Genomic DNA, 18,321 nt, shown 5'->3' on the forward strand with positions numbered 1-18,321 from the left:
GGCTACAAAGAGCAATTAGAGATTCCTCCCACCTGTACCATGATTCAAAAGAGAATAGGGATGATTAATCCACCAGCCTGTGTGTGCCTGAAACTCGGGTACTAGGATAAAATTATCTATGCAGTGTATTTAGGGTGAACTATGGCCTGGACATTTTTTCATCTTCCATTTTGTGCCTGCATAGTCAGAACCAAAATATGGCATCTGGCTTTTGTCAGGTCTCATGGAGATGTGGTTTTCTGCCTGGTTTTCATGCTTTTCTCCAAGCATAACTCAAAATAGGTATTAAACTAGGTGAATGTTTTATCTAACCCAGGACATGCCTTAGGTACTTAGCTGAAACAGAAGGATAAAAATGATTGAAGGGGGATTGTGCTTTTGTGTTGGCAGTTTCCAGGAGCCTGTGGCAAATGGAAACCATGCCTGCCCCTTGTAGATTAAACTGTAATAATGAAAGAGACAAAAAATAAAGGGGATATCATCATTAATTAAAGGGACAGAAAATAAGGGGAATATCAATAATTTAATTTTGTATGAAAATCCTGGACTTGCTAGCCTGGGGTCCAGGCGGGCCTGCATTATTAGAGCACAATGACATAAGAGGAATGCAAACCAATTTCTGTTCAAATTGTCCTTGAAGGGAAACCTGATCTCTGGATCAAACTATCTGCTTCCTAAGAAGATTAAGGCTTTCAACTTCCTCCCACTTCAGGTTGATTTTGGCAGGAAGAAATAAGCTGTTCATTATTTCAGTACTTCCTGGAGTGTTCTGACAGAATAGTGCCACCTTGACCTCCAGTGAAATTTTGGTTTCCAGCAAATCCTTACACTTTACTCTAGATATGGTTTACTGCTTTTTTTTGAAGCCTGCGTAATTCCTTACCAAAAGTATAGTAAAATACTCCAACTTGGCAAATTCTTGTGGATTGTCATGGATTGAGCATTTAGTTTAGATTTCTAAGTCAATTTAAAGGTGATTTATATGTCAGGACTACCCAAGAAACATTAACAAAAATGGTTTGTCTGCAGGTTGCAAAGCTAAAGGCCTCAATGGAGTCAATACTGGAGAAATGGAGAGCATATGATGAAATTTATGCAGAAGTCAGCTTGATGACAACAAGATATTTGTACTGCATAGACCAGTGCAAACCTTCTGAGGAAGAAGCTTCATTGGAAGCTTTGAAAAAACAGGTCAAAACTCTCCAGGTAAAGTTGTCTAATTTCTGTACTTTCTTCTTTCCCTTTAGGCAAACAAACTCCACTGAAAAAAGACTGAAAAAATTATCTGAGCAACTTTTTCTTTCTTATAATGACACTGAAGTTAGCGCAATATTGCTATTTTTTTATTTCCAGAGGCACTTAGACTTCTTATTTTATGTAGTGCATAAGTTCAGCTTGAGTGCAGTTTAGGTAAAAGGTTCAAGGAAAAAGCCCACCAAGTCCTTGTGCTCCCTTGCACCTTGTATTGCTGCTGAGCCTGGCATTTCTGCTCGCTCCAGCACCACTCCAACTATTCTGTCACCCTCCAGAGAGCTGGAGTCTCCTGCACAGCCTCTGAATGAGTCAGAATGCCAGACATGAATGCTCTGGATCCTCCTCCTGCTCTGCTTGCCTGTTACAGAGTCCAAGTGGAGCATCTGGATTAGGCTGTTAGGCTGGCTCTAGGTCTGGCATTTCACAGCTCTGGCTAAAATCCCCTTTCCTGACTCTAAATGAGTATTGAAAGTCTGTGCAAGCATTCCCTGTTTTCCTGTAAATAAGGCCTGATTTGGGGTTTTTTTGAGTTGTATCAGAAGTGGCAGGACAGACTGAGGCTGTGAGTGCTGGGTATGGGACTCTTGGCAGTAAACCCTGCACAAGCTCTTCCCACCCTCACCTGGGCTCATGTTATAAATAACAGGAACTGGGCACCTTCTTCCTTCAATCATTCTGTTTACTTTTAACCTGGAACAGTTCACAGATATGCTGCAATGGCCTATATCAGGAGGGGGAGCTTGCAGGAGATACCAAGCCAACTTTACTGCCAGTAGAAACAGTGGCTAAAAATAAAAGCATTTTTTGCTTCTAGCAAATTAATTTATTCAGTTCAGAGGTGTGGGCTTGCTAAATGAGCTTTTTCTTTAACAGCCAATAAATTAACTCAGTTTAAAACAGGTCTCCTGAATTTTTATTTTCTTTTTCCTATTTCACCTCTCTTAGCTTCCTGATTTTTAGGAATTGGTGTTACATTTTCTGCAAACATTTTAATCTGTGCTGCAGAAGTATGACATTATTGCTGCCTTATCCTTACTAATCTATAGGGGAAGTTACACTTAGGTCATTTATCCCTCACAATTAATTGCAATAATCCATTCTGCAGGCTCTTCAAGATGAATCAGAGAGCAGTGAAGAAAGTTGGGCCAAGCTCCAGGCTGCTGCCAGTAACCTGAAGAAGATCTGTTCCCCGTCCTTTGCAGAGATTATTGACCAGAAGTGCATGGAGGCACACACTAGGTAAGCCTGCAAAATCAGACCCCAGTTACTAGTATTTAAAAAACCCAAGTTTTTGAGGCAGGACTCAAACATTTGTCAGATTTTCAAATCTGCACTAATGCATCTCACCTGTCTAAGGTCATCTGTGTGAGGAGTAGAGTCACAGAATCATGGAATGGTTTTGGTTGGAAGGGTTCCACCAGACCAGGTTTCTCCAAGACCCATTGTCCTGGTTTAGGGCAAATTTGGGAGAAAACCTCTAAAGGGGGCCCCTCCATAAAGCAAATCCACACAGCTCCTCCCCACAACCGGGTCGGGAAGGATTCCTTGGAGAGAAGTGGAAAGAGCCTGTTTATTTAACAGGCACAGCACCCCCAGCACACAGAGTGGGTGACACCACTCTGTCACCGCTCTGACAAAGATGACAAATTCAGAAAGTCTCTCTGGGGGTGCTCGCTCTGCTCTCAGTCCCTCCGGTGCTGGGGCAGCTGCTGCCCAGAGTAGGCCCCGCTGGGCCACAAGGTGCAAACTCTCGGGGTTTGCCAGGCCCCAGCCCGGAGCAGGCTCGAGTGGTGCCAAAAAAGGAAAGGAGAAACAGTCCAGGAAGAAATTTGGACTGCTTAGCTAAACTACATAATGAGCAGAAGCAAGAGCAAGCAGAAGCAAAGGAAAAAGCCAAGCAAAAAGCAAAAGCAGCACCATGTACTGCCCCATCTGTGTGTCCTGTCAGCCGTGGGGGGGCGGCTGATAAGAAACCCAAACAAAACTTTCACTCTTCAGAGACAGTCTTGAAGGCACAGAACATAATATCCAGCATAAACAGAACACATGGATGGGGATACAAGCATCATAACGTCACCCTAGGACAGCCATGCATCCTTGAAGACTTCCAGGGATGGGGAACTTCTTGTACCTTTTACCTGCATGCTTTTGATGTGATAGGTCCCACAGCACAAACTGTGGCTTTCAGGAACATGAGTGTGGATGCAAAGCAACTCCCTTGGGAATCCCATGCCAAATCACATTCTTCAGGAGAACCTACTGGGAAAACACTCCTAATCTTTTGATACTTTTGATATTTTGGCAGGTGGAACTCAGTAAATGAAGACATCACAGATCAGCTGCGGGCAGCACAGGCAGCTCTGCAGCTCTGGGAGCCCTTTGAGGCTTTGTGCTCTGAGACAGCAGCCAAGTTAGAGCAGTACAACCAGCAGTGTGCTCAGCTCCTGGATGCTCATGTGCCTGAGGAGAACTCCATAGAAACTCTGGAGCAGAGGATACAGGAGATGAAGGTACATGAAGTTTCTGCTGCTGGGTACAAACCAAGATTTATTTTTGAGAAATAAGGCAAAAGATTACCTGCAATCCAGTCAGTGGAAAAGATAAAATCTGTGGGTTTCTCCCATGAACAGGCACTTTTGTATTTCCTTTAAGCACTTTGACCAGAGACCAAACCTTGTATGGTGAGAAAAGAGCACAAGGGAGTCATATTCCATCTCTGCCACTGCCTGCTCTACACAAAAGATCAGGCCTGTATTGGAAGGAATCACTGAAAGAAAAATTATTAACCTTATGGGGAGGAGGAATAATATCTACAAGAACAATAGCTGAGAGAAAAAAGAGCAGTTTTCCTGAGTACATCATCATCCTGAACCCTTCCACAGCCTTCAAATTGTTTTTAATTGGATTTGGTGCTGTGTTTTGGTCTGGTGTGATGAGTTCACAGATTCCTGAGCTCATTAGATTACTCTAAATGCTTCTGACTTTAGGCAAATGGGATCTCATGCTGAAACCATTGGACTCTATTAGGCAGCAAAGCTGTCATTAGGTTCTGACATTTTTGGTTTCTTCAGATTGTGATAAAGAAATATAATAATCCTTATGTCAGGACAGAGCAGTGATTCATTGTGCTTTATAAATCTCTAGCCATGAATTGGAAGAAGTGCAGAATATTCCATTTTGCATGTAGCCTTAAATAAGAAACTTTACTGGGAAGATAACTCATGTATCTTTCTTTGTCAGAAAAAACTGACAGCAGCAAAGTCTAAACCAAAATATTTTTACTTTTTTCTGATATACTAATGGCTGTGACAGAAATTCACCAATATGTCAGCAAAAAGGGATTGCATTTTCTGGAAATTTTTGGGAAGAGTGTTACACCTACTAAGCAAGGCATGGCCACCTGAATGCCATTAGCACTGTAGATCCTGTCCTGGTGTGTGTAGGTAGAACACATGGAATTTAATGTGGATTTTTTAAGTGGTGGGTTAAAAGAATGAGGATCAATGAAATGGCATATGAGTTATGTCTATTTGAATATACATGTGCACCACAAAATTTTATTTTAATCCCTCTAATCTTTTCCTCTTTCTATATAAGGAAAATTTATGGTTTTATGGATTTTTGCCACCACAAAAAATGAAAAATAAATTCTTATCTAGAGAAGAAGAAATTAAAATGGGTTCTTCATTAAATGGCTGGAGTGGTATTTTATAATATGATCCTTTTAAACAAAGGGGCCAGGAAGCAAGGACCATTTTGCTTTTTAGGGAAATGTGTGTGTTCTTTGTTATTCATCAGAAGACTTTGCTCATAATTCTCAGAAAAAAAAAATACATATTGGCAAATTTCAGGGGGTTTCATGGCTAAAAGTAAATTTCACTTCTCAAAAAAAGAAAAAAATCACGTACATTGAATGAGTCTAAAATTACTCCCTTTGTTCTTGTACTGCCTTTAGAGTATATTTTTATAGCATCTTTCTAAGTAAAGGGGAACAAATAAAATCTAACCCATAGTCCTCAGTCACTGAGGGATCCAAAGTACTGGTATGGCTGTAACTAAATAGCATTCCTCATCTGCAGCACGGGCCAGTTCCTCATCTTCTAGTGTACACACATCTTGTAGAGTGGGATATCCCAATTTCCCTCCCTGATTTCCTCTGGAGCAGCAGTGCCTGAAGTCACTGGTGTTCCATTGAACTCTGAACTGTGCCTTTCCCAGCACGGCACTCAAAGGATGCCATTCCCATTATCCTCCAAGTAAAAGACTGAAGTTTTCACCACAGCTGAGCTTGGCTCCCAGATGGGCTCAACAAAAAGAGTTTAGTTACAGCAACAAAAGATACCAAATGAAAGTGGCACATGAATGATGATCTGATTCATTTACTGACTTTTTTTTTTCCCTTTCCCCTTTTCTCATCAGAATTTACAGCACGGCCTTCAAAACCTCGCAGGATGCCGAGCCCAGATTTATTTGCAGGCTGACAGGATAAAACAGCAGTCTGGGACAGCTGCTGAGGCCATTCTGGCAGAGAAGCTGCAGCCATTCCAGAGAGCAACCTATTTGGAAAAGATGTTGCAGAGGAAGTTGGATGAACTTCAGGTATTTTTTTTAATATTAAATTAGCTGTTAGTGTGGGGTAACTTCACTAGAGTCCTGTGTGAGCCACATTCCTCATTAGAGCACTGTAGTTCTTGAATTGAAATTTCAATTCATTAAAACTCAGCAGGATTATAAACTATATAAAGAAATAATACATGAAGCCAGAAGGACAGGTGAAGGATTTCACCCTCACCTGCTTGTGTTGCTCTAACAGCCTCTGTCACTGGGCCTGTTACCCCCAGGACCCTCAGATGATGAAAGATTAGGAAATGTTTTTTTTATTTTTTTTGAACTTTGAAGTAAGTTGTGAACTTTCTCAACTCTGTCTTGGAAAAAAAATCATGAGCTTCAGTTTTCCTTGGGAAGAGTTCATGTAGTGAACCTAAAACCAAACAGAGAACTGTGACCATTTGATGTAATTCTGAGGACCAGATTCACATTCCTGTTCAGGCCAGATGGGCAGAGACCTGGATCCAGGAGCTCTGCTCAGAGTAGTAGTAGTATTCCTGAGAAAGCTTCCAAGCAAATGTACTGCTGGACATTTACATTAGAATTAATCCATGGAAAAAGTCTGGTTTCAATGAATTGTTCTGTTTTAAAGTAAACCCAAATTCATCAAGATATTTGAAGCCAGCTCTATTTATGACTCCATCTACCAGCACAGTGAATGGCTGGAAGCCAGAAATCTTTGTGAAGATAACAGGTTTCTCATATTCCCTGTGAACTTCTCACTGCATGAAAAAAAAGCATTTCTGGGTAGTCATTTTCTCTGGTTTAACCCTGTGGTATTACCACAGCAATCTCTCTCCATACACCAGTTTTTGCCATTCATCCCTTAAAAAACTGTTGTTGTGTAAGTGCTCTGAGATGTGGAGTTTAATTCTGGAAAGAAAGAAAAAGTTTTCCCAGTGCTGTTCTGCTACAGGAAAGTTGATTTCCAGCCCTACTAATTTCTCTACAGAGCTCCTGTGAGCTGCACAGCTTTGGTTGTGCAGGATTTGTGTGTACCTCAAAGGAAGCTCATTTTCACAAGTTTTCCCCTCTGATAAGCAGAGTTTTGAGTTTTCAATTTCACAATAAAGCTACAAAAGATATCACAGAACCCCTATTCCTTTCACATAGTTACAGCTGTCTCAGAATTTGGAGATTCTGAGACAGATTCTGAGGTCTCTGCTTTGTGTTAAATTTTCCCTTTGTCCCATTGAAAAATGGAAAAAAATTCAAGAGAGAGTTATAAATACATTAGAATTTAGGTTTAATAACTGTTTGTTTTCCTAAAAATATTGCTTATTGCCCGTTTTTGTATAAGTGTAGTTACTTTTGAAGAAGTGTAATAAATAGTAACTAATGTAAATATTCAATATTCACCCCAGTTCAATCTTTTACAACTGGAGGATTTCAACAACTGCCTGGAAACACTGGAGGGTCGTGTCAAGAATTGCACAGACACCTTTGATAGCCTTTGTCTAGAGGAAGGAGACAACTCAGAATTGCTCATGGTATGTTTGCATTCCCAAATACAGAAAGATATTACTCAGCTCTTGCCCACTTCAAAATGCTCTTTGTGTCCTAAATGTCACAGTTGCAGCGCTTCTATCAGAGTAACTATAATTCAGCCAAAACACAAAAAGGAATTATTAAAGTTTAGAAACTCTAGGTCTGCATTTCAGTCCAAATGCCTGCATGGAAGGGAGGAAAATCACCCAGATTTGGGGTTGTTGTGAGATCTTTTTCCCCAGTTTTGCTCTGGAGCTGCCCTGTTTCCCTCAATGTAGAGTATGAGGTAAATGTGGAAGTTCCAGGTCTTGAGTATCTGTTCAGTACTGTTGGAAAAGTGAGCCCTGTGTAAAAGAGTTATTACTTTTCATTCCCCTGTATTTTTTGAAGTTAACACAGAAATGTTGGGCGCTTTCAAGTTGTGGATAACAAGCTTCTATACTTGTTTAACATGAAAGAAAGGCAGTACTTTTCTTCAATAATTTATTTTTTCCTTACTTCCAGAATCAGACACTGGAGCTTGCTGCACTTTCTCCAAGCATAGAGAGTTTGAATGAAGCAAGCATAAAGCTGCCACTCAGTGACTTCACCCTGAAGAAAATGCAGAGCCTGACTCGGCAGTGGAGTCAGAAAACAGCAGCTGCTCTGGAGTGTTGCAGGTCTGAAATGCAAATAAAACAAAAAAACACTAGTAACAATTCCCTTTTCTGTAATTGAAATGAAAACCAAGTTAAAGCATAGAACATCTTGCAATCTGCTCTCAGCTTTCTCAGCAGCTTGCCAGGAAGAATTCTGCCCTTGCAGTTTACTTGATTTTTCAGTGGCTATTTGTATTCCAAGTCACTTGAAGCAAAAACCTGGATGTTTGAAGGGAAGAAGGGAGCAAAGTGCCAAGTGAAACCCCCATATGTTAATTTTAAAATGAATAAAAAATATTTAAAATAAATATTAAAAATAGTTAAAATAAATAAACATTCAAAATAAATATATAATAATTGTATTATATAATTATATATAATATAATTATATGAACATTATATTATATAAAAATTATATATAATTTGGTATATAATAATATTTTTATATATATATATATTATATATATATATATATATACCCAGAAAAACATCCACCAACAGAAATTTCTGGCTATTAATTTTGTTTTACAGTATGCTTGAGGGAACCCAAAATGATGAGAAGAAATTCTTCCAGAAATGTGAAAAGTGGATGAAATTCCTAGAAAAAATGAAAGAAGCCTTAAAAACAGATATTCCAGGACGGTTTGAAGAACTGCAAGAGCAACAGAGAGTATATGAGGTAAAGCTAACTCTAAAATTGGAAGCCCCATTTTGAATGATGAAGGCAGGGGGAAATCACTAGAAAATTCTGTGCCTTTTGAAATTAGATCTGGGCAGGATTTTACGGAGCATTTCACTCCTAAAATGCCTATTAAGGTAAAAGCTCTGAAACATGAAAATCCTTTTCCAAAGGGACTGATCCCTTTTTGCCAGAATCAGACCTTTAGGAGTGCATCTTCATGTGCTGTGTCATGGAAGTCCTAAATTTCCCCAGCCCTGAGGTGCACTTGTCTGCCTGTCCCAGAGCACTGGAGCCTGTGGCAGCTAACTGGATAGTTTGATGGAGACCTAGCAGCAGTCTTAACAGTTTCTGGAAAAAAAGCATTTAAAATAGAGTTTTCACAGCATATTTCTGGTTTGACCAGCTGTTAGATTTTAGTGAAAATCTTTTTTCTCTGGCATTTTTCCAGACAGTTGCTATTTGTTACAGAGAAACAGTCAAAAAACTGTAGGTTTCAAATCTCTATCATCCAGCTCATGGTGGGGTCCACTGTCACATATGTGTAAATTCCTCCTGGAATCCAAAAACTGTGGAGTCTTAGGGCACATTTGACACTAGCAATTGAAAATAATAGTTTTCAGCTTTTACAATTAAGTAAATCCTGTCACTCTAGAGGAGCAGAAGCAGCTTTCATAGCAAAGGTTGTTCACAGCATAGTTAAAGCTTGTTCTCTTGGTATTTTCAGATGCTGCAGACTGAGATTTCCATAAATCAGCAAACATTTAATTCTATCATAGAAAAAGTTCTACTCTCTTTGGAATCTGGAGAAGCAGAGAAAAGGTACTTTATGTGGTTTTCCTCCTTAAGATCTTGGTCATTTAGTGAATATGCTGTATTCCTTGGAATTGGTATTGAATCTTTGCTCTTATGAGGACATAAATCCAAATTCTTAGCTGGGTTCACTCTTTGAATGATCACCTGTCACATTTTGCAAAAGCATGAGAAGGTGCAGTGAGAAAGAAACACAGGTGCTCTGGCCAGACTGCATTTGGGATAGTAACAGGCTGGGCTGAAAACAAAAGGAATTGCTCCTGAAGAGGAGCCTTTTGTTCTGTGCCTGTGGCTGAGAAGCTGCCTGCCCACAGAGCATAATGAGGATGCTGCATATGAAGGATGCTCTCCCTCTTCCTGGACCTCTCTGCTTCTCAGAGTGCAGAGGTGTGGGCTGTCTGCATTGCTCCTGGCACACATGGCAGGGCATTGACTCACTGGCCATGAAACCCCAAATGTATGGTCCCTAAACCTGTTTTTTATCGGTATGATCTTACACCTTTCTCTTAATCAACGTAGTGTGAAACAGCAGGTAATGTTTGTGAGCAGGGGTTCAGCTGCCTCAGGTGCTTGGGGTGAACACATTTCCCTCCCTGCCAGACCTTGCTGCTTCCAGAGACTTGGCAGGACAGTGTGTGTGTCCCCCTCAGACATGGCAGTATGGAATCCATAGCTTGGCTTAAAACTGCCAGGGAAGGTAGGGCTGCACTAAGGTGAGCTGCTGGATTTTGTGTTTGGAACTACCCACACGAAGGCAGGGGTTTGTGTAAGACTAAATCAGGGACAATGGCCTCCTGCAGAGAAGCAGAATTGATAGATGGGGTTTCCTTAACCAACCAGCCAGATCTGCTGGATCATCTGACCATGTTGAAGAGGACAAAATAACTGCTTAAATGGGTTCAATAACTACACAATTTTCCATTGTGCAGATCAATTTTGCAGCGTAATCAGTTACCTTGTCTCACTTGGATTGACCTTTTTGTTCTCCAGAGAAGTGTTTAGTGCACATTGTGTCTGATTGCTGTATTATGTATGTTGCTACACCACAATTGCAAGATTGACTTGCCTTGCCCTCTCTTGTATCATGTAAAAGGTTGTTTGGATTGTTTAAAAGATGGAATACAGGGAGCAGGGCTGAGCTTAGGGCTGCAAAGAGCTTTCTTGGATTGCTGGGTATTATAATTGAAAAACAACTTTGCAAATGGAGCTCCATCACAATTACTGTAATATGCAGCCTTGAGATCAAAATTAATTAACACTCAGGCGTTGTAATTTTCAGGACAGAGTTTATTTCCAAGCTGACACTGCTGAAGGAGCAGTGGCAGAATGTTATCCGGATGGTTCAGCAGAGGAAGAAGGACGTCGATGGACTCGTGAGCCAGTGGCAGCTCTTCAGGAGTTCCCTGCAGAGCCTCAGCAGGTTCCTTGATGACACAAACAGCTTCCTTGCAGCTGTGAAGAGCCAGGACTGTTACAGCCTTTACCAGCTTAGAAATATAATTCATGATTTCAAGGTACTGTGTTTATTTCTCATAAATCTAAAATATGTGGGCTTTTTCCCTCAGACTGAAAAAGCTTCTGTCCAGTCAGGCAAAAAGCTTTAAAATCAGACACTTTTCTTGGGGGAGAAATGATTGGTGATACTTTTTTCCTTAGAGCTGAGCGCAGGTAAGAAACCATTGCAAAAGGTTCATTGTACTCAGAAACTTCTTGATCAGCATGGCCATTTAGCAGCCTTGCGTGCTTTAAAAACCTTATGGATATGAAAATGGCAATTCAGGGTGCCAGATGAGACAGACACACTAGTTAGCAGGTAAGCTCTAGGTCTGTGTACATCTTACTGACATGACTGCTGAATTCAGCCCTTTTATTTTGCCTGAAGAAAGATAGTTATGTGGCAAGACAGGCCATATAGGTCCTATGTGTGCAGGGATGGGCAGGAGAGGCCAGAAACAAAGAAAAAACACTTGCAGGGGAATCTCTTCACTCCAAAATATACAAACCTTATGATCAATTCTTCAGAACCGTAAGTTTTGCATTTTACATGCAATGGAAAAAATTATTTTCCATTGTTAATTTTGGATGCTTTAGTTTTGCATTTAACTGTGGACCTCTTTGTTTTATAGAAAGGTAGAAACAAGCAGTGAACTTGATGGTTGCATAAGGCAATCTAAAACCTTTTAAAATCCTACTACTGAATGCTATTTGCACACTCCAAGATTTATATTGTGTCCCCACACACCTAGTGTTGATGGATTAACACATTACCAGTATTCCATTTGGTGCTTGCCCTTTTTATTTCATCTGTATTTCTACCTGCTGTGTAAAGGTGATTTTCAGCAGATTTTACAACTTAGTGCTCATGGTTTTTTCTTAGTGAGAAAAGCCAGAAAGTCTTCTCCCTCCTACTCCAAATTGCCCTTTTCCTCCTGCTGCTGTTCTACATAAAGAAGCTCTGATTATACCTCCTTGTGTTAGGGATCAATTTGTTGTGGGCAAATTATTATTGATGGCTTACTTCACTTGGAGTGCATCGTGATTAACAGGGCTGTTATCTCTGAAAAATTGAGCCTAAGATGTTGACCTTAGAGGTGGTCACAGAACTTAGTCTGTATTTTTGACTGCTACACTTTCAGTCTGGCACTATAGATTTGGTCTGGGGAAAGCTTCTGTAGAGTTTTATAAATCAAAATATTGCAGAAAACATGATTTTTCTGAAATCAAAGAAGCACATAGGAGATCTATTGATTCCACTTTCGCAACTGTGAAAAAAGCTGTACCTTGTGAGTCATCTTCCCAAGTGAAATACCAACAAAGCACTTCTGGAATTTTCTAAGAACAGCTTGGAAAGTTAACTTTTTTTTCCTTTTCAAGAGTAAGGCCGTGATCCTTCAGAGGTGGGAAGCCATGTACACCTTGGTCATTGACGCCGGGGAGAAGCTGCGCACTGTCTCTGATCCCAGCACCAGCGCTGCCCTCCAGGAGGAGCTCAGCCAGCTGCAGCAGCGCTGGGGGAAAACCCAGGCCCTGCTGGAGAAGAAGAAGATGCAGTTCAGTGGCACCCTCCAGGTAGGTGATGCCCTCCCCACCTGCTGCTCTGGCCTTGGGTCTCAGGAGCTTCCCAGTCCCACCATCTCCAGGCTGGGCTGCTGCTCACTGCGGGGGCACTCTGAGGGAGGTGCCTGTTATGTGTCATCAGGGCTTGGGGAATGCTGAAACTGTGGTCTCCTGATTCTCCAAAGGAATTTGAGTTGGATTCCATTTGTTGCTACAATGGATGTTTCTGCTCTGATTGTTCTGAAGCTCCCCATGGCCTGGAGCTCACTCCTGCTTTGGGCTGTAAAGCTAAAATTTAGCTTAGAGTCAACATGACTTGTTCCTCCCCATGTTTTTCAGCATATAAATAGAAGGGCTGGTCATATTTATTTCCTTACAGCAATGAATTTGCTTTCATGGCTAGGTAGGACATTAGGTATGTCTTAAAATTGAATACTGTCACTGATACAGTCCAAAAACCATGCTTAAAGCCTCTTGGGTTGAACAAAACAAAGTAAGCAGAAATGCTCTCTAAGGCAAGGCTTAAATAAAAGAGGCTTGAAGTTCTGTAAATGCAAGCACCAAAATCTTGTGGGTGGCACTATGTATCAAAAAAGAAAATTGAAAAAAGCAGAGCACAAGATGGATTATTTCAGTGGGTTGAAGATGCTATTTTGTAACATATCCTCGTGGTTCATATATTTTGATAAAATTCCCTCCTATTTTATATTTCTTTGGGTCTCCCTGAGCAGACTTGTGACTGCTTTGAAAAGCAAACCAAGGAACTGGAAAGCAGACTGCAAGAGCTAAAGGAGAAAGTAAAAGATCCACTCCCTGTTGAACATGAAGAGCTCCACAAAGCCAAGGAACATATTAAGGTATGAGCAGCTATATTGTATTTAAATTGATGTGGTCTTTGCACAACACCTCATCCCTGTAAAATCAGTTTTCCCTCTTACCTCCTCTTCAGTGACACTGAATTTCTCTTCTTTACACCATCCTGATTGCTGCCCATCTCCAAAGTCCAGCTGATCAAGAAGATTGAGTAGTAGTAGTGTTTGGAATGTTTTTTTCCTGTTTCTGCTCCCTTTACCGTCTGAATTTATAAAATAAGTGGTTTCTCAAACAAAAGGGAAAAAGCTTCCTTCTCTCAGCTCAATTGGCTCCTGTGTCATGAGTGAATCTCCCTTTTTGTTTCCCAATCCATTTTGTACATGGAGCTCCTCAGGCAAGAGACCTTGTAATTCTGCAAAACACCATACATACCTGCAGGATCTAGGAATAATTAAAGAGAAGGAAAATTAAGAGTAAGGGAGTGTCAAAATTCCTTGCAGCCCATAGTGCACCATGAAAATTAAATGGCAAGAAAAACATTTCCAAGGAATAGGAGACATTTTGTCTGGAGTGGTCAGTCTTTCATCATCCTTTTATGAAGTGAATTGTTGACCTATGTAGTGGGAACAAATAAGCTTATTAACAAGCCAAGGCTTTGAACTCATTATCAGCTGTCTGAAATCTTCTTTATGAGTGCTGGCTGCCTTTCCCATGGCAGCAGCCTTGCTGTAGCCCCGACTTATCTGTGAGATGGAAGCACACAGCTTCTGCCTCTTATCCCAGCAAGAGAGGTTCAGCTACAGAGGCAGCAGGGTCAGGCAGTGCCAGTGCAAGTGCTGCTAGTAGGTGTTGTAGTACAACAAAGGACTAAAATGGCATGGCATGCTCTTCCTGCTTTGCATTTCTATCTGGAATAAAGCTATTTTTCTTTCAGCCCTGGACCTTCCATGAGTCTAGCAAAGTCCCATGAAATTCCATAGTTAGCTCTGTAATTGCTCTGGATTTGCCCCTTGTTAGGAGACATAAATGCAAGAAGTGTGTACATTTATAGGAGTACTGTGATCTCAGGTAAATTTTAGAGTCAGGCTTGTTTGGTGTTTTCCTCTAGTGTTGAAGCTGGGTCCAAGACCTGTGAAAATCCTCACGGGGTTTAGACCCAGCACACTTCTGACACAAATACTCAAGTTTTTTTCCCTTCAAAATGAGACAAACTGGATTCTCTCTAAGAGGTTCTTTTTTTGTTGGATGAGCCAATGACCCTTCCCAGCAGCTCTTTTGCAAAATGGGACCTAGCACCTTGTGTGTGTAGACTGTCAATATTCCCCAGCTGCAGGCAGTGGTACCTCTGCCTTTTTAGAGACAATTTTAACAGTGTTAAGGAAAATGTGTAACTTATAATAAAGGGAAAGGAGAGTTGGGGGAGCAAAGCAGAAAGAGAGCCTGTTTTCTGTGAACAAGCAGTTTAAAAGCTCCACATTCCTCACAAATCTGAGGAAGTGCCTATGACATCATTCATTAGAGAAGGCAACTGATTTAATCTTTGTGTGTTTAGAAAAATAACCTGAAACTGGAGCAAATGCAGGTGGAAACAACTTGTCCAAAGCAATTATACCAGGAAAAAAGGAAACCCTAAAGAAGCAGGCATGTTCTGGCCTGGGTGTGAGAGCCCAGATGCTGCCCTGGAGCATGGGGAGCTGCTGGGGCCAGGCTGTCCCAGCACTTTGGGATGCAGGGATGGTACTGGTGGGTCAGTGGGGCACTGCCATGGGCTCCAGTGACTTCCAGTGGGGTTCCAGCCGGGTTCCAGTGATCTCCTGGAGATCCCGGTCAGCCCAGCCCCAGCACAGGCGGCTGCACATTCCCTGCTCTCCTCCCCCACAGGCCAGGCAGGGATTAGGCAGCAGGTTTGGAAAGCCGAGGAGCTTAGTGCCAAGGCTTGTGCGGGTGCATTTCCATGCAGGAGCTGGAGCAGTCGCTGGCAGACTGGGCCCACGACATGAAGGAGCTGCAGGCCATGAAGGCGGAGCTGGCACACCTCATCCTCACCGAGGACATGATGGTGCTCAAGGAGCAAGTGGAGCATTTGCACAGGCAGTGGGAAGAGCTCTGCCTTCGGGTGAGTGTTCACCTCCCCCGGGCTGATATCCATGGGGCAAGGCTGGGGTTTCTCCTGGGGCAGGACTGGGAGTTTCCCTGGGGCAGGAATGGGAGTTTCCCTGGGGCAGGAATGGGAGTTTCCCTGGGGCAGGACTGGGAGTTTTCCTGGGGCAGGACTGGGGTTTCTCCTGGGGCAGGACTGGGGTTTCTCCTGGGGCAGGACTGGGGTTTCCCCTGGGGCAGGACTGGGGTTTCTCCTGGGGCAGGACTGGGGTTTCTCCTGGGGCAGGAATGGGAGTTTCCCTGGGGCAGGACTGGGGTTTCTCCTGGGGCAGGACTGGGGTTTCTCCTGGGAGCAGAACTGGGGTTTCCCCTGGGGCAGGACTGGGGTGTCTCCTGGGGCAGGAATGGGGTGTCTCCTGGGGCAGGACTGGGGTTTCTCCTGGGGCAGGAATGGGAGTTTCCCTGGGGCAGGACTGGGGTGTCTCCTGGGGCAGGACTGGGGTTTCCCCTGGGGCAGGACTGGGAGTTTCCCTGGGGCAGGACTGGGGTTTCTCCTGGGGCAGGACTGGGGTTTCTCCTGGGAGCAGAACTGGGGTTTCCCTGGGGCAGGACTGGGAGTTTCCCTGGGGCAGGAATGGGGTTTCCCTGGGGCAGGACTGGGGTTTCTCCTGGGGCAGGACTGGGGTTTCTCCTGGGGCAGGACTGGGGTTTCCCCTGGGGCAGGACTGGGGTTTCCCTGGGGCAGGACTGGGGTTTCTCCTGGGGCAGGACTGGGGTTTCCCCTGGGGCAGGACTGGGAGTTTCCCTGGGGCAGGACTGGGGTTTCTCCTGGGGCAGGACTGGGGTTTCTCCTGGGAGCAGAACTGGGGTTTCCCTGGGGCAGGACTGGGAGTTTCCCTGGGGCAGGAATGGGGTTTCCCTGGGGCAGGACTGGGGTTTCTCCTGGGGCAGGACTGGGGTTTCTCCTGGGGCAGGACTGGGGTTTCCCCTGGGGCAGGACTGGGGTTTCCCTGGGGCAGGACTGGGAGTTTCCCTGGGGCAGGAATGGGGTTTCCCTGGGGCAGGACTGGGGTTTCTCCTGGGGCAGGAATGGGAGTTTCCCTGGGGCAGGACTGGGAGTTTCCCTGGGCTCAGCCCCTCGGGCACTTCTGGCTGGGAATGGGGCTGCTCCCCCACAGCTGGCCAGGGATGGAGTTCACCCTTTGTGTCCTGGACAACAGAATCCTGCCCAGGGTTTTGCTGCAAACCCTTTGTAAGAAGTGGCTGTGTAACCCTGTGTAAGACTGCCTGCACAGAGCCAGATGCAGCTGTTTGCTGGAATAGGTGCCTTTGTTCCTGGCTGCCAAAGGCAGGGAGGGATAAGCACAGGAATTGCCTGAGGGCATGGAGCAAGGAAAGGAAGAGGGAAGTTGAAACAAAATGCCAGCAGAAAGGAAACTTAAATGTGTTTAAATACTAACTCATAGGGCTTGAACACATTGAGAACTGACTTGTCTTCTTTGTAGCAGGAAAATGCTGTGAAACATTTGCATTCTTTGTGGCTTGTTGCTGTGTTGCACTTAATTTAGTGTTGTGTGTAAAATTGCTGGGGAACACTTACAGCAAAGTCACATGGACTCGATTCATTAGGTTATTCTGCAGTTTGAATGTGTGTTTACTTTGCCCTGTTAACAGGATTGGAAGAGGTAAAATACTTCAGGGTCTTAAGTTGTTTGGGGGACTCTACACACCAGCAAGCCAAACTCTTGCATGCCTTTACTTGACAAGTAAATAGCTTTTATTTTACAGTTTGTGAAGAAGTATTGAAGCCAGTTAGTATTTTGCTTCTAACCTTTCCATAGGCAAAGGTCAAGCAATCTTGGTGGGTATGTTGCCAGAGTAATGAGCAGCTGTGCTTATTTCACAAACTGTGTTGTGATGAAATAGTTATTTGGTTTGATTGGAATAATTAATTTTTTTGGCATTGCAATGAGAAAGAAGAATTTAATTTCTTAAACTGAATGACTGTTATACAACCAGTGTTTTCTGTGTTATTTTTTCTGAATTCTGAAAATAATTCCAGAGACATTCTCTCCCCTTCTGAGAAATACAAGCTATTATTTTTAAAATTAAAATGCCTGAACAATTTTCCTAATGGAAATCTGTAGTTAAGCCTATAAATGTTGTTTTTCATTCTTTTTGTGAGCTACTGAAGCCTGCTGTCCCCACTGTGTTGAATAGCCCTGAAAATTAAAATTTTTATATGTGCTCCACTACAGTCTATCCAAGTAGTAATTTCCTGTAGTAATTTAAGATCAGATTTTATTCAAAATTTCCATTTTAATTTCCTGAGGGAGCAACGCTGAGTTCAGTCTGTCTTGGAGGCAGGAAAGAGGTGACAGTAATGTAACTGTGTTAGGCACACAAAATCTGTAGTGGGAGGAATCTCTTGAGTGCTGTAGGGAGGGAGATTCTGAATGTTTGCACAACCCTAATGAGCCTCAGGAGAGCTCACAGTGGTGCTCAGTGCTGGACACAGGCTTGGAGAGCAGACTTGATCAGCTCTGCTGTTGGCATGACTGCTTCATTCTGGATAACAAAGTAGGGTCAAGATGCATTGTGTGGAGCAAAGTGTGCAGAATAAATGCAGGGAGGTGAAAGAGCTGCAGCTGTCACAGCCCTGGGGCAGCCAGATGCCTGTGCTCAACTGGGCAGGGGCACACAGGCAGAGGGAGCAGATGCACTCAAGGGATTAGCATTTACAGAGCTGCCCTTGCAAGGTGCATGTAGGTCACAGATTTAACCATTCATCCCAGCCAGCATCTCTGGGGATGTTATTTTAGCCTCCCTTTGGAATGCACACAATGCTCACACAGTGGGTGCAAAATGGGG

General features: G+C 43.1%; 1 protein-coding gene across 4 annotated transcripts in view; it reads left to right on the forward strand.

The window, feature by feature from the left end:
• The window catches only part of LOC102072960 (nesprin-2), a 181,891-nt gene that overhangs the window by 128,697 nt on the left and 34,873 nt on the right, over positions 1 to 18,321 (forward strand). For all 4 annotated transcript variants that reach the window (XM_074542222.1, XM_026796308.2, XM_026796309.2 and 1 more), the window contains exons 88-99: positions 1,030 to 1,206; positions 2,360 to 2,493; positions 3,560 to 3,764; positions 5,674 to 5,853; positions 7,227 to 7,352; positions 7,855 to 8,009; positions 8,520 to 8,667; positions 9,395 to 9,489; positions 10,760 to 10,994; positions 12,355 to 12,549; positions 13,269 to 13,394; positions 15,311 to 15,466. In XM_074542222.1, coding sequence (XP_074398323.1) covers positions 1,030 to 1,206; positions 2,360 to 2,493; positions 3,560 to 3,764; positions 5,674 to 5,853; positions 7,227 to 7,352; positions 7,855 to 8,009; positions 8,520 to 8,667; positions 9,395 to 9,489; positions 10,760 to 10,994; positions 12,355 to 12,549; positions 13,269 to 13,394; positions 15,311 to 15,466 — 1,932 coding nt within the window. The remainder of the gene's footprint in view (positions 1 to 1,029; positions 1,207 to 2,359; positions 2,494 to 3,559; positions 3,765 to 5,673; positions 5,854 to 7,226; positions 7,353 to 7,854; positions 8,010 to 8,519; positions 8,668 to 9,394; positions 9,490 to 10,759; positions 10,995 to 12,354; positions 12,550 to 13,268; positions 13,395 to 15,310; positions 15,467 to 18,321) is intronic.

This window comes from Zonotrichia albicollis, chromosome 6 (assembly GCF_047830755.1).
Source record: "Zonotrichia albicollis isolate bZonAlb1 chromosome 6, bZonAlb1.hap1, whole genome shotgun sequence".
In the NCBI taxonomy this organism is placed as follows: domain Eukaryota; kingdom Metazoa; phylum Chordata; class Aves; order Passeriformes; family Passerellidae; genus Zonotrichia; species Zonotrichia albicollis.